General features: G+C 38.9%; 1 protein-coding gene across 1 annotated transcript in view; it reads right to left on the bottom strand.

Annotated features, from left to right (window-relative positions):
- Window positions 1–16,201, bottom strand: part of LOC125481296 (rho GTPase-activating protein 6-like) — a gene marked incomplete at both ends in the record, with an annotated part of 24,990 nt that extends 8,789 nt beyond the window's left edge. Inside the window, 4 exons of the mRNA XM_048592661.1 lie at window positions 4,762–4,817; window positions 8,251–8,446; window positions 13,119–13,375; window positions 16,171–16,201. Coding sequence (XP_048448618.1) covers window positions 4,762–4,817; window positions 8,251–8,446; window positions 13,119–13,375; window positions 16,171–16,201 — 540 coding nt within the window. The remainder of the gene's footprint in view (window positions 1–4,761; window positions 4,818–8,250; window positions 8,447–13,118; window positions 13,376–16,170) is intronic.
- Window positions 16,202–16,205: the final 4 nt, after the last annotated feature.

The raw sequence follows: 16,205 nt of genomic DNA, 5'->3' as shown, positions 1-16,205 counted from the left end.
TGTGTGTGTGTGTGTGTGTGTGTGTGTGTGTGTGTGTGTGTGTGTGTGTCTGGGTGGGGGGGGTGCGGCGATGTCGTAACCCAACATGGCAGAACTTCGAACTCAGTTTGAGGGAGAGCAATTTGGGTTTCAAACCACTGTCCTTAAGTCCTCAACTTAAATAAGGGCAAATACAGAGGTATGAAGAAACAGTTGTCTAGAAAGAGCTGGGAAAATAGACTAAGGGGAAAGTGCATAAATTAGCTCAGCAAAAATTTTATTCCTGTCAGAAGGATGAACCTTCCATAGTAAACAAATACAGTCAAAGAGAGTAATCAATCAGAAACTAAGGCAACAAAACAGCATGAACTAATGATAAGCCAGAGGATTGACAATTGTTTAAGAACCAGCAGTGGATGACAAGAAACCTAATAAAGAAGGAGAAAATTATTTATGAAAGTAAATTGGCAAGAAATATATAAAAAAAGGGGATATAGAAACAGAGTGGCTAAATTAAGTGTGGGACCCTTAGGGGATGCAACTATAAATTAGTAACAGAGAATAGGGAACGGGCAGGTAATTTAGTTCAACATTTTTCAATGGCTTTCTTGATGGAGGACACAGTAAAACATCCCAAAGCTAATAGCTAAGCAAGGTGCCAATGGAAGGAAAGGGCTCGCAACGGTCTAAATCTTTGACAAGTGAAAGAAAGACTAACAGTTTATTTCCTAAAGTATCATGAAGCAATAGAATAAACAAAACTGTGGACCAGGATAGCTTTATGATATAGAGTTTGTGCTGCTCTAGAGAGGGTGAGAAGTTGCAAGTCTCAGTGCATGGTGCTGCCTAAAGAATCTTATGACTCAATGAAAGCTGTGGTTTGAGAAACAGAGAACATCTGGGTTTTATGTAACCATGGAACTTCAGTCAGAATCCATACAGAAAAATTTGGAGCCAGAAATGGTTGGGTGAGTTAAGAGAGGTGGCTGAAAAAGCAAGTTTTAAAGTGGATACCCAATCAACATGAAACAGAAAGCAACACAGCTGAAGAAGATAGAGATTTTGAAAAACCTAGTTGAACAAAAAAAGCAAAATTTCTTAAAGAAGGGCATTCCTGGAAATGAATGGCCACGAATTAAACATAAATACAGTTCAATAAAAACATAAGATTCTGCTTAGTTGGATGGGCAACTCTTAAAGGAGAGAAAAACAGCATTTTAAAGCAAAGGTGAGAAACAACAATGAATTAAGGCACATTCGATGTCTAAGGGCATGCTATAAACATTAAAAGGGGATAAAAATGACTAAGGAAAATTTATAAGTGAATATGGAAACAGACGTGAAGGATAATGAAAAGTTTAAAAATTACATGGGCAATCCAAGCGATGGAGTTGTGCCATCAGAAATTGGATCAGCTAACGGCATGAAAACTGATGCAATACAAGTTGCACAAGTGCTACAAAATATTGTGCCTTGGTTTTTATTAAAGAAGTGAAAAAAATACTTATTTAATCTGGAGAATGAGTGAGATGCTGTTACAGACATAAGTTGCATCACTATTTAAATTGCTACTAGCATAGTTGCTGAACAGTGGATAAATTTATAATGATAAGGGAAGAAATTGCAGGAACTCTGGCAAAAATCTTCCAGATTCACTGAACACTCCTATTTTCTAAATAGAAGGCAGCAAAACTGACCCAAGAAACTAGCAGTGAGTTTGATGTCTATTGTGCTTAAAGTTATGGAGAAACTTTGTTAAAGATATATTCAGAGTACGCGGATGGAAATAAAAGTGTCTTAAAAAAGATAATCCCATATGGTTTCATGATGGGCTGTCTCATCAATTTAAATAGCCATTTTTGAGGCATAGAATGCACAGTGGATATGGTGCACTTGGATTTGATAAAGAACTTTGGCATTGTTCTGGAAAGGCTATACTGAAAATAAAGAAATAAAGAATCTGAAATACAATAAAATTATTTATGATGTATGCATAACTGGTTTATCAAGAAAAGCCAAAGAGTGACACATGGTTATGGACTTTCCTCAGTTTAATGTTTTCATAAATCGTATGGAGTCAGGACTCAGAAATGCAATATCTCAAATTTGCAGCAAATACGTAACTAATGAAAGTGGTAGGCACCAATGGTGAAAAAAAAGTGAGCCACATGAAGATACTGGGTAATTGGACAGGCTGGCTGCAGATGAAATTCAGTGACAAAATACAAAGTACTTCACTGGAGAAACAAAAATCCAGGGATGGGTTATTGAAATCAAATAAAATAATGTGCATGGAAAATGAGAGAGATGTGAGGTTTCAAATGTTATTAAAGTGAAGTCATTACTGCAATGCTCAGTGACTGTGAGTAAAGCAACTCAAATGCTGGGGTGTATTTAAAGATTGATATTAAATAAAATAGCACAATTACTGACTCTGTATGCTTTCAGAAAGTATGCAGTATTGAAAACAAATCAGAATGACAGAGGATGAAGGGATTTGACTATAAAGAGCCTATATGTAAATTGGAAATATTCTCAATAGAAAAAAAGAGATGAAGGAGAGATGGTAGGATTCTGAAGCAACTGGTTATGTAGATTACAACAACAATGTTTCACCTTGGCAGAGCTGAAAAATGAAAAATATGGCTTGTACTTGAAGGTAGGTAAATACAAAACTAATCTGTGGAAAAATTATTTCAGGAAATGAGTGGTAAGCTTATGGAACAGGCTTTCTAGGGAGACACAAAAAGGAGTTAGTATTTGTTCCAATGCAAATTAAAGATAAATTATTCCAAAATGTAATATTTTGGGATACAGTACAGAATTAATTTGCTACATGGAATATCATAAGAGCAGCAGGCTTGGGAGGAACAGATGACTTTGGACATAATTTCTGTAACTCTGTGACCAAAAGGACTGTGGATGCTCAGTCAATGAACAAATTCAAACTGGGAGATTCGCAGATTGTTTTTGGATGCTAAGGGACATGGGGATAGGATAGAAATATGGAATTCATGTCGAAGTTCAGCCATGACCTTATTGAATGATGCAGAGGTTCGAGGAACCATACACTCGACTCCTGCTTCTATTCCTAATGCTTCCCATATCTTTCCACTCATGGGGAATTTCTCTCACCTCATGGCTGGTTGTAGATTAATTACCATCATTGGCTATAACACATTTTTAGATCACACAATTACCAATATGGCAGCAGATGAACTAGATAGACCAGGATCTACCCAGCGGGCTGGGCAGTTTCTGTGGGACAGCAAGTAAAGTTAACGTTTGGAGTCCAGTCACCCTTCTTCAGAACTGATGGTAGGTAGGAAACGGGGCATGCGGGTGGAGAGGGTGTGTGTGTGTGTGTGTGTGTGTGTGTGTGCGCGCGCACGCGCGTGCGTGCGTGCACATATGCGTGCGCGCACAGCAGGGGTGTGCAGAGAAGGCGCTAAAGGATAGGGAGAGACAAAGCCCAGGCAGAAAGAACAGACAACAGTTAGGAATACAAAGGCCTGGAGAGTAGTAAGCTCAGAAGAAAAGCTCAGAGCTATCCTATAACTGGATGCGTTCATGTGTACTATGGTTGAACTCAAGTGGTTAAGGCTGTATCTGCATTGCCATATGGAAGTGAAGTTGAGTAGAGGGAATCTAAATTATTGACTTCACTTGAAGATATTGTTTTCCTAGCTACCATCAGTTCTTTAGAAGGGTCACTCGGCTCGAAACATTGACTCTGCTCGCTCTTCACTAATGCCACCAGACCTCTGGAGTTTCTCTAGCAAATTTTGTTTTTTTGTTTAGATTTCCAGCATTCAGTTTTTTTTGTTGTATTATAGACTGGAATCTATTTTCTCTTGCAATTTCTTTATTAGCAGATTAAGTTATGCTTTAAAATGTAGAATGAGGATAGTGAAGATTTTATCAAGTAATGAAGGAACAGCACAAATATGGCATTAAAACACTGATATATCAAACGGTCATAACATTTATAAATTCATCAAGAAAGATATACTGCAAGTTGAGTCTCAGAAAACACAGTCTCCATGTATAAATTCCTTTTGACACGTGTAAGTATACACAAAGGAAAGAAGCAATTTTGTACAAACACCAACAGTTAAATGATAACAATTTACCAATATTAAACTGGAAAATCATTACAACAAAATACATTATAACTTCAATTCTGATGCACTGGATGTTTGCTTTATTACCCTCATTTGGAGGGCTTTGCAATGATGTTTCACTACTTTGTTTTATAAATGCCACTTGTCATTGTAGTGGCCAGAAACTGAGAAAAGCGGAAGGAGGATTTTACTGTGCCACAATTAAAATTTCTAAAAATGCATTTCTACCCTCCGACCACCCACCTCCAAATGAAAATCAACAATTTAGATCCCCACTACTCAACAGAACATTTCATTTCCATATCGCAATGCAGACGCTATGCGCCAAACTAAACCACTTGAGCTGAGCAGTAGTACACACACAAACATCCAGTTACAGGACATCTCTGCAGCATGTGTGCTTACTTTACAGACTTGCTATTACAAAATATTTTGAAACCACTTATTTCTTTAAAACTTAGAATTAATGGATATTTATCTAGTTAAATGAATAGAAATAAGTCACATCAGCCTATGGCACATATTAAATGTCAAAGTCCTGTGGAGGAATTTCAGAAATGTCAATTTTGTTTCCACAGACAGGGTAATATCTTGAAATATCTGATGTACTCTATAACGTACTTTATGAGCCTATTTTTTAAAAAAAGATGCTCCTTACCTGCCTTACTCTTTTCTTTGAACTTCCAACTCTAAATATACCTACGGTTTGAAGACCTGCAGAATCAAAAGTAATTATAAAAATGTACGTTATTGTCTTGAGCAACTTTTATAGCAAAAAGAAACAGTATGTGCAGACAACAAAATGGTGTTCATCACATCCATAACCGATCAGAAAAATCCCAACAGAATTTGAAATAGAACAGTATATTTTCAAAATACTGGTTTGGAAGAACTTTTCGACATTTAAAAAAAACTTTTGGGCCTTGGAAAGATTCCGGTAATTGTGAAGATTCTTCTTTCATCTGATTTCAAGATGTGGGTCAAGTAATTAACATTATATTTATTGCCAGGTATCAATTGTCAGAAAATTGTGATGAACGGGTCTTTCACTAGAATTCCACATTTTTTTTGTGGGGGGGCAGTGCAGGGGCAGGTAATGGTACTCCTATGTTATGTTGGGAATTTCAGAGTATGGATCCAAAAGCAAATAGACTAGAAGTCCTATGAATTAGGATGGTGTGAGACTTGAAGATGAACTTTCAAGTTCTGCTGTTCTCACAATAATGCTACGCTGGGCTTTCATATTGATGTGGATTGCAGAGTAACTGAGGCACTGTAATGTAATCTCTTTGACTTCGTGCGGTGAATTCTGCACCATGTAGGTACTGCAGTTGCAATTTGAATGTGTCACAACTTGGTGGGATTTGAATAGTGTGATGCTTCCCAAACTTATTTCCATTGTCAAGGCACTTTGGTGATTGAAAATTGTTCCAACCAAAGAGCTTTGAGGAAAAGGGTATTGGGGGGCTTAGAGAGGGGGAGTGGGGGTCCTGTTTTGGGTTGGATGGAGGGGGTCAGTTGGGGAGAAAATGGGAGACAAGTTGAGAAACTCATGACTGCAGGGTGTTGGAGACAGAAAAGTTGTTAAAACACAGGATTTTATTTTAAGTAATGAAGCACCTACTTCTAGGGGTTTTGATTAGGCAGAGAAATGCCAATTAGAATTTAATTCAGACAAATGCGAGGTGATGCATTTGGAAGGTCTAACACTTCCCTCCTGCATACAGTAAATGGCAGAATCCTTAGAAGCATTAACGTAGAGGGGCATAAGCATACAGGTCCTCAGTTCCCTAAAAGTGACAAAACAGGTGGATAAAGTGATCAAGGAGGTATATGGCATGTTTGCCTTCATCAGGACATACAGTATAAAAATTGGAAAGTCATGTTGCAGCTGTATAAAACTTTAGTTTGACCACATTTGGAATACTGCCTGCGGCTCTGGTCGCCACACTACCAGAAGGATGTGGAGAGGGACAAAAAAAAAGGTTCACCAGGAAGTTGCCTAATTTGGAGGCTATTAGCTATGAGGAGAGATTGGACAAACTTGGTTTGTCTTCACCTGATAGAAGTTTACAAAATTATGAAGGGTGTGGATAGAAATGTATTTTTTACCATAAGTTTAAGGTAAAAAGGGGGAAAGTTTAAAGGAAATGTGAGTGGCCAGTTTTGTTTTTACACGAAGGGTGGTGTTTGAATGTGCTGCCAGAGGAAGTGGTAGAAGCAGATACCTTTTAAATGTTGCCATTGTATCTCGACAGACACAAGAATAGGTAGGAAATAGAGGGATGTGGACCACAGAGGCAAAAAGTTTTCAGTTTAGAAACATGTCACGCGTTGGCGCAGGCTTGCTGAGCCGAAGGGCCTGTTCCTGTGCTGTACTGTTCTTTTTTCTTTAGGCAGCAATCAAGCTTTGAGGATCTGCCAATTAGACAGTGCCCACCATTTAAAAACTACAATGATTTAAAGGGGATCACACAGTTGTTGGCCCTCAATTGGAACTCAATGGCGGCACTGCTGCATTGGAGGTCATAGCTCCAGAATTTTAGCTCAGGAATCCACAGGGGTCAAGACCCACAGTTTGAGAAGCTCTGGTAATAGGGCTTTTAAGGCAATCAAGTTTGTTGCCTTCTCCTTAATGGTGTCAGGTTTCATAAGCATCATTTTCGTGTTTCCATCCAGGTGAATGGCGACAATTCATTGACCTGAACCTTATAAATGGTGGAGAGACTGAGAGGAATCAAGTGGTGAGACGCTTGTCAAGAGCACACAACATTTGCTACATTCTCATAAATGTGACTCTGACATGAATAATTCAGTTACAATCTATAAATGGCAAATCTCCACACCAGCCAGAGAATTTAATCCCTGGGGAATCAGTGAAAGTGTCATTGATAGTCAGTTGAACACGTTAGAGTTTCCTTGTTGAAGGTAGTTGTTACTTGGCACCAATAGCTGAGAGCCCAAGAATGATTATTGTCTAAAACCCTTCCTCATGCTATTGTAGTCTTACAAATAAATCTCATTACCTGACCCTGTGATGGAATGAAGAATATTGAGAAAGAAACAGATGACAGTTGTGCTCAAGACAGCTCTCTGAACAGACCTTGCAATCATGTCATGGAGAAACGTTGATTGGATCACCTTCGTTAAATTAGACCTAGTCATCGAATAACTTTCCCTCAGATTTGCATTAACCTTGAATTTGCCACAGCTATATGTGGTCAAATGTTGTATTAATGCCAACAGCAACTACTCACCTGTCATTTGACATTCAGCTATGCATCAATACTATCCAGTTGTGATTTCAAATAAACCTGTTGGACTATAACCTGGCATCATGTGACTTCTGACTTTGTGCACCCCCAGTTCAACACTGCCATCTCCACATCATTTGAAGTGAACAGAACTGCACTGACTAGATAAGAGCATATTGGGTCTTGGAGACTAAGGTGATGGATTGAGAGGGATCATTCACTTGTTACCTGTGGCTGACGGTATGTGCAAAATTTGGAGCCTTAACCCTTGCATACTCAAGTGAGCAACACAGCATCAATTGTAGTCCATTCAGTCTATTCTGCCATCCAAACATGTACGGTTGGTCTACACCATAAATGCACCCACCCTTAATCCCTACCTTTTGGTTCTGTTGCCTAACAATGATCTACCAACCCCAGTCTTGACAATTTCAAATGACTGCAGCAATCAAAATGTCATTCTGAGGACATTTAAACTCCCACTTGTTAGAAGTAAGTGCATCCTGATTTGGCTGTTTTACAATGACTTACAGAATCAATATGGATAAAAGGCTTACGTCCTCCATCCAGAATAACAGACTTTCACCACTTCATGACTCTTCGTTGAGACTGGATTTTCTTTTTAACATGCACTACCATAACCGATTGTGATATGTGTCATTAACCTCCTCTTAGCCTGTTTGAACCAGTACCACTTTGATCTGGTATCCTAGCACACCTGAAGGTAAGGGTCCAGAATAATTCATTTCTTCTTGTAGCTTCCCAAAGACTTTTCATAAAAAGGAATGCTGAATCCTCAGTAAGTGATGCTTTTAAGATTAGCTCAAATTACGCAAAAATCCATATACTGTATCCCCAAGAATGTTAGGAATGGTTATGACAGCAATACTTACCATACTTTTCTAGATGCTGACAGCAGCTGTCGACTAACCGAGGCACCTGGCGATAAATAGGATTGAGGCTTAGCTTTTTGTCTCTTTGTTTTTCTTTCTTGTTTGGCATTTCTGTTGGGAGCGAGAGTTGCAAAGCTTCTAACAATCTAGACTGATCATCATCCAGGTCAGTGATAGAATCCACAGACATTCCACCCTGCAGAAACAAGAAAGAAGTCAAGGAGCAAAATGATCTAGAAAGACAGTGTGTAATATTTCAAACCCAATTACTTTTGGCAGTGGTGAAAACATTTTAACAATTTAGCCAAGTCTACAGATTGACAAAATTTGGTTACCAAAGCACATGCCCAGCGTAGACATGCAGCAATTAGTTGACATGCATCCACTACCTTAACTGGAGAGGTTCAGGCCTTGCCTGAGAGTAATATATTGGACATCAAACTATAGATGTCATTTTTGGGTGGCATTTCCTCAGGGAAATCCATCATTTTGAATCTATATGCTATGCAGCAGCTATTTACCATGTACTAAACTGCTTTACAAGCTGCAAATGTGTTGAGCAGGAAATGCATGCTCAACATCGGTGCACTGCCCTCCACCTTGATAAAGGCTAAAAATGGTAAAGGTACCTTATAGCCAAGGAGCCTGATATCTGCAAGATTGGTTTACCCTGAAGGAGTCAGCAATTCAAGTTCACCTTTGAAGTGCAGGGATAATAACTTGTCAAGATAAGTCATCATAGTCTTACCAGACCGTAAGGCTGCTCTCTCATTACAAAGATGACTGCTGGCGATTTAACACGAGGGCCACCATACCTCAGGCAAGGGCAGGGGTTGAGAGCAGAGTCCTTCATGGTAACATTAGATGGTGGTAGAAATTGAACCTATTGCTGCTCTTTTCACACTGCTTCGCAGACCAACCGTCCAGCCAACTGAGCTAAACCAGCCCCCATAATGACTTGTACACACTTCTTGACCATGCCCCCTTACCCACATGAACCCTGTCCCCTCCCTACCAAAAAGACAGGCCAGAATTTTTAGGTTCATTTTATTGTCTTTTTGGATTGCTCATCCAGGATGTTACAGAAATTCTACCTGAGCCTTACACAAATCTCATACTGACTTGCTGCGATTTCAGAAAATACCTGTTTTTCTACTGAGCAGTTAAAAATGTTGACTCTTATGACTATCATAAGAGTTTTTTTTTCCCCCAAATTCAACACCTTTTTTTTTTAAATCTATGGAAATCCAAGCAATGTACCTATAACTCTAAATTATCACAGGGGAAGCCTTTTTGAGCTGTGCTTGTGGAAACCTAATGTGTCTGCTTTAAATGTTGGAATTAAACGCCATATTAGCCTCAGGATTCTCAAGAGGTTTCACAGTTTGCTATAAAAGTTAGAAGCTAAACTAAATTCAACTAAAAGTACAAAATAAAAGTTCAGTAATGTGCCCTTCTTATCAGTCAGAATCTATCCCAAAGAATATTAATTATATGCTAAACTGGTGATTATCTTATAATGATATTTCTGGTTGAGGGACGTTCTTGTGCATAAGTTAGGTTCTACAGTCCTTACAACACAACAGTGACTACACTCAGAGTACTGTATTAGTTATAAAGTGCATTAAAATATTCTGAGATCTTGAAAGATTCTTTCTCTTCTATCATTCCATGGGAGGAGGGCACCAATAAGCATTTCAGATCAATTTGAATTCATCTGCAAGTTTGCGTCATTTAAGTGTGAAATATTTCTTTAAAAATATTTTATAATTCTAACTCTGCATTTTGTTCTAATGCAGTAGCAAAATTACCAAAATAGTTCTCTCCTCCATTTCAGTTTTTGACAGAAGTGACCAGTTGGCATTGAACAACTGTCCAAAATAATTGGTGGACTTCACAGAGACTGTGACCTTGGCCCTTATAACTTCTATTGTGACATAGTGCCACAAAAAACTGTCCCATCCGGACAGTTGCCTGCAGTAAGCATTGATGTTATAAGTAATAGGGGCTGTCTGAGAACCGCAATTATTAGCATTCCCATTAGTTCAGTGCTGGATTATCAATGGGAATCCTTGTGGACAAGGACAGAGCAATAGCTAAAAGCATATTACTTTCCTTCATCGATTGTCACCGTGGTGCTCTTTTCAGCAAGGTAAGCTTTGTGGAACAGCTGATTTATCAGTTCTAATTTGCATCATATAGGCATACAAACCTAGGAGTTTCAGGTAAACAAATGCTCGAGGTAACGATAAAAAAAGCCGACTTGTCGATCCTCAGATTCTGTAGGCGAGCATTTGTCAATATTTTTAGCAAAAGGTGCAGTGGTGCACTGGTTATGCTACTACACTGGTCACAAAATCTCTACAGTGTGGAAGCAGGCCATTCGACCCATCGTGTCCGCACCATCCCTCCGAAGAGCATCCCACCCTGACCCATGCCACTGCCCACCATCCCTGTAACCCCGCGTTTGCCATAGCTAATCCATCTAGCCTGCACATCTCTGGACACCATGGGAAATTTAGAATGGCCAATCTACGTAAACTGCACATCTTTGGACTGTGGGAGGAAAGCGGAGCATCCAAAGGAAACCCATGCAGACACAGGGAAAATATGCAAACATAGACAATTGCCTGGGGGTGGAATCGAACCTGGGTCCCTGGTGTTGTAAGACAGCAATACTAATCACTGACCCACCCTGCCATTTCAGTGACTTAGAAGCCTGGACTAATAGGTAACACAAGATCAAACCCCATTGTGGCCATTTGAGAATGAGAATTTAGTTTAAAAATATCTGGAATTAAAAATTTGGAATCAATGTAACTGACCATTACAGATTGTTGTAAAAACACAACAGGTTCATTGTTATTTTTGATGGAATGAACTTTTCCATCCTTTTTCATTCTGGACTATATAGGGACCCAGAGGCATACCAACATGGTTCACTCCCATTTGCTCTCTGAAGTGGCCTAACAAGCCAAGTGGTTGGTTTATATTTGCTACAAATCACATGGGACCAAACAGGCTTCCAACATTATATTATCAGGATAATTGGACAAGTTGGCCTTGCAGTGATGCAAAACGCTGCATTTAAACCAGAAGTTTCTTATTTTTCTCTTGATCTTTACCAGCTCTATAACAGTGGTCATGTGTCATTAAAATCACTGGTGCAAAGTGCCCTCAATGCTCACAGCTGTCACTGTTAAGGGATGCTGTTTCATGTCTGCTGCAAGTAGCAATCTACATTTATAAAATAAATGACAGGCATTCTAAAGTCAAGCTTATTGTGTTATGTCTCAGTCAGTATGCCTTTAGCTACTCTCTCTATCATAGCATGTAATCTGACAGTATATAGATATTATGCTCTATCTCACCTAGGATCACTTGAAGCACAGCACACTATTGGAAATATGCTCCTACATTGTAAACTAATAGCTTAATATTGGCCCAAACACTTATATGCCTGATGAACATGTTGATTGCCCATAACAGATAGTTTTATTAAAACGTCTGTTGGATTCTTCAATACCATAATATTAATACACAGATTCTTATGTTATAAGAAATAACATAAGCATTCCATATCAAGCAAAATAACCTGCTAGAGACAAACTTAGACCATGGTTCAGGGAAGAAATCATGCCAGCTCCTTGGTAGTGTGGTTATTTATCACTAAAACCAACAACTTTTGACTTCTCTGACTGTTTTGTAAGTGTTTGATGATTAAAACATTTCACCCCCTTCCTCCACTACTGTAGATTTCCATCAAAACTTGTGCAAGATAGGTTTAGTGACACACACTCTCCTGTGCTCAGTAATGTGATGGAAGTGCCTTCATTGAGCTGTATCAATAAATCAAGCTAGCTCTGTTTCAAAGCTTGTTAACCAAAATACCAGTCTTCAAAATCAAATCCAACCTTCCCTGGCCTTGCCAATCTATCCAGCTTCCAAAGGCACCTGACAACATATTTCTCAATTATGACCTCCAAAATTACTCAGCTGACTGGATCAGCACTAGGAATAAGATGAAAAGTGAAAATGATGTGAATGAATTTAGATATATATCCTCCTGAAAAGCTAACGCTCAAGTTATTTGCTTTAAAAGTACAAATTAGATCTATTTAATGAAATAAATAACTTTGATTTGTGTGGAATCTTGCACTCTTCGTATCCTAACCTCATCCTAAATGCATTTGAATGAATCAAATGTATTTAAATCCACCCTCCTATCTAGAGAGTCTGTTGCATGGATTGACCACTCATTCACTGGAAACATGTTTCTGCAGACCAGTTGCAAACAGCAAAACAAAAATCCCACGGCAGCTACAGACAGTTGGCTGCTGTTTGGAAGCGTAAACTGACAGTCAAACACAGATTGTCATCTCAGTAGATAAATCGTGAAGATTTTACTCAGAATTTATCCGTATTAGTAGAAATGAACAGGCTTACTTTCCTTTCTGGTTGCACCACATTAGCCATATTATATCATTGGTCCTCAGCATCAAAGTCATCAGATTTGAAAATGGGAAAAATGAAACACAAACTTGCACGGGTTCTAGACTTCACCAATCTTTCTCAATTGATAATTGAGATTTTGGAAAACTGTTCTTTCTGAACAAGAAAGCACCCATAAAATTTTCAATTAGGGGGCATTCTCTCACACTATTGCTGCATATTGCTATGTCTGTAAACAGTTTAACCAAAGAGTACAATTAAGTACTAACCAAATGTGTGCAAGAAGTTTTAATCTTTGATGTATTCGTGTCAGAATATTATTAGCATAAATATATAAGACATACAAGAAAGCAAGCTTTTTACGACAATATATGGGACAAACTTTGGCAAGGAGGTAACTAGTGCTAATATATTACCCGTCTTCTCACACGTGGAACAGCCTCAGGTGTGTTTGGCGATGTTGGTTCATTTAAAGTTTCTGAGGTGGAGCTGAGAGATGAATTGCTGCTTGAGAGTTCTTTGTTCTGTCTTCTGGTTCCAAATGGCAAGATTGATGCCACCAGGTCTGAATTGTCTTTCTGCTCTTCTTTCAGAGCATCCTGTTTTTGCTTATGGGCTCGATCATTGAAAATCACTTGAGACAATGGCATAGCAAAAGCATGTGGTGCGAATTCTGTTGATACATAAACACATTTAATTAACAAGGTCAAATCAATTCCTTTATCAGATTAAGCACTGTAAAAATAGTATGTGGACACAAGTGCTACTGATTGTATTGAATGACTCACTCTCATTGTTCGGTATGCTTTAATTAAAATGGAAAAAAAGTTATAATTCAAATCACATTTCAGCACATGCAGCATTACCTCAGTTTTAAGGTCAGAGAGACTGAAATAGTATCTGTACACAAAGCGTGCAAATCCCAACAACATTACAAGATAGTTTACTTTACAGCACTGCCAGAACCACTACTGCACAAATAGATATGGTCAGCAAGATTCAACTTCTATAAAATGGCAAGTGTTTGCCTTAGTGGTGACATTCCCACATCAGAGACAGAAAATGCAGGCTTCTGATTACATTCCAGATTATTCTGGTGAGGTGAATTTTGAGCCCCATTCTGAATTCTGTTTCAGTCTCCAAGAAAATATTTATTTCCATTATATATGTACATGATGATGAATAGGTATTTTGTGCAGTCACTGTTGTAAGGTAGGCAAACTTAACAATGTTATTTGGGCAGCTGTCTTTTGAATGACATTAAACCAAAGCCCCAGCTGCCCTCTTGGGGACAGGAACCAGTTTGTATGCAGCAAGGTCCTATAACCATCAATAATAAACAGATAACTTGTATTGGTAACATTGGTTTGTGAACAAATATTGATCAGGATACTGGGAAGAACATCTCTGCTGGTCTTCAAGATAACATCATGAGAATTTTCACATTTACAAGAGGACTGACAGTACCTTAGTTAACGTTTTATCGAAAAGCCGAGACTTCCAATAGTGCAACAATTCTCTTGATAAGGCACAGACTTTATCCTCAGATCTTTGAGATGTATTGTACAGAATATGCGATGTATAATGTTGTGCAATATATAATGTTGTGCAATGCATAGTGATATAATGCGGAATTCTTGTTGTTCTGATGATTCTCTGTCACTATAATTTATTATTATTCTAATTATATCACAATAAAGAGACAATTGGGGAGGTGATGACCTAGTGATATTATCGCTGGCCCATTAATCCAGGGAACCGGATAATGTTCTATGGATCCAGGTTCGAATCCCACCATGGCAGATGGTGGAATCTGACTTACAAAAAAAAACTGAAAGTCTAATGTTGACCACAGTTCCATCATTGATTGTTGGAAAAACCCATCTGGTTCACTAATATCCTTTAGGGAAGGAAACTGCCAGTCTTACCTGATCTGGCCTAAATGTGACTCCAGACCCACAGCAAATGTGGTTGACTCCTAACTGCCCTCAGGGCAATTAGGGATGGGCAATAAATGTTGGCCTTACCAGCCACACCCTCATCCCGTGAATGAATTTTAAAAAATTGCTTCGAGATCTCCTGGTACTTTCTTAGGAATAACTATTATGGCTAACCTGTACATGATTTGCTGATACACTATTGAAAATAAGAATGGTAAAATTCAGAATTGTCAGAGTACAAAGAGTTTTGGATCAGCTGCCTACCACACATGCCAGAGCAATTTCTTGTTCATTTTCATCAAATTCAATTTTAAATATTTTTTTTTAAAATTACATCACATATTCAACCTAAGAGAATGATAATGCACTTGTTAATGCAAGGCATTTTTCACCCCCATTGCCACTTATTCACATAGCACATCCTTACCAGCTCTAATAGAGTTACTGAAATGCACTTTGGCCCCTCATGCAGAATTTTCCTAGTCCGTGAACAACATAATAATGAGTCAGTTAAGAAAATATAGTGAGACTGAAACAAATGAGATTCTCAATGTTGGGAAAAAGTCTGACTTTAAATTCAGGGTTCGAACAGCGAGAGGACAATCTTGCTAGCAAGTGGCAAGAAGCTTATTTGCCTGCATTAACATCTCAGTAGTATCTTACCTAACCTCATTTTTATACAATTCCCTATTATCTCAAACAGCAGGGAGAAACTACATAGTGACAATTCCTGACATGTAAGTGAGACGAGGGACCTAGCAGTTCTGAATCCTCCAGAACTCCATGTTGGAGTCCCAATGTCTCAAGTTACACTTCATGGGCAGGGTCTGCTTGCATCTAACCATTTTCAGAGGTTGGCATGTGACACGCACCAGGCTTACAGCATCATCAAGGCACATCTCCAATCCACTTAGAATACAGTCCTCTCTTTCAACATTGCACCTTGGAATGCACTAACACTTTATTGTAATGTTGCTGCTGGCCATTCTGCATGCAGGAACAGGTGCCCATCTCATGCAGCTTTCAGATTCCTGATGGAAACTATTAAAGACACCAAGCTGCACAATGTCCTCAGCAGTCACGCTGACAGAGTGCAGTGAAGATGCAACTAGTCATGGCCAGGCAGGTCTATCCATGCAAGCACCGATTTTCTATTAATGTCCTGAGGATTCTTGGCCAGGTCCACCGACATCAAGCTAGCATTATTCTCTGATCACTGCCTCCTGCTGGCCGACTATCATAATACGGGGTGACCAATGGACCAATGAGGGAATGTGGAAGCTGAATGTGAAACTATTGACCCCAGAACACATTGAGAAGCTCAAAAAGGGATTACACAGGTTGGAGAACTGTGAAACCTCTGTTCAAGTCTCCAGCAGACTGGTGGAAAAGAGTGAAGGGGAACGTCAAGAGGTTCTTCATCCTCAAAAGCTGTTCAAAGGATATGAATAAGGGAGACCGATGGAGAGTGGGAAAGGGAGACAGAAAAAAAAACTGTCCATATTCCAGAAAAGCATGCAGAACCTACTCCTATTGCAGACGATAGGGGTCACTGCAAAGGAG

Source organism: Rhincodon typus, unplaced genomic scaffold (genome assembly GCF_021869965.1).
Source record: "Rhincodon typus isolate 14 unplaced genomic scaffold, sRhiTyp1.1 hic_rhity00001623, whole genome shotgun sequence".
Classification (NCBI taxonomy): Eukaryota; Metazoa; Chordata; class Chondrichthyes; order Orectolobiformes; family Rhincodontidae; genus Rhincodon; species Rhincodon typus.
Note: the sequence above shows the minus strand (reverse complement) of the source record. Positions and strands in the feature narration are given on the sequence as shown.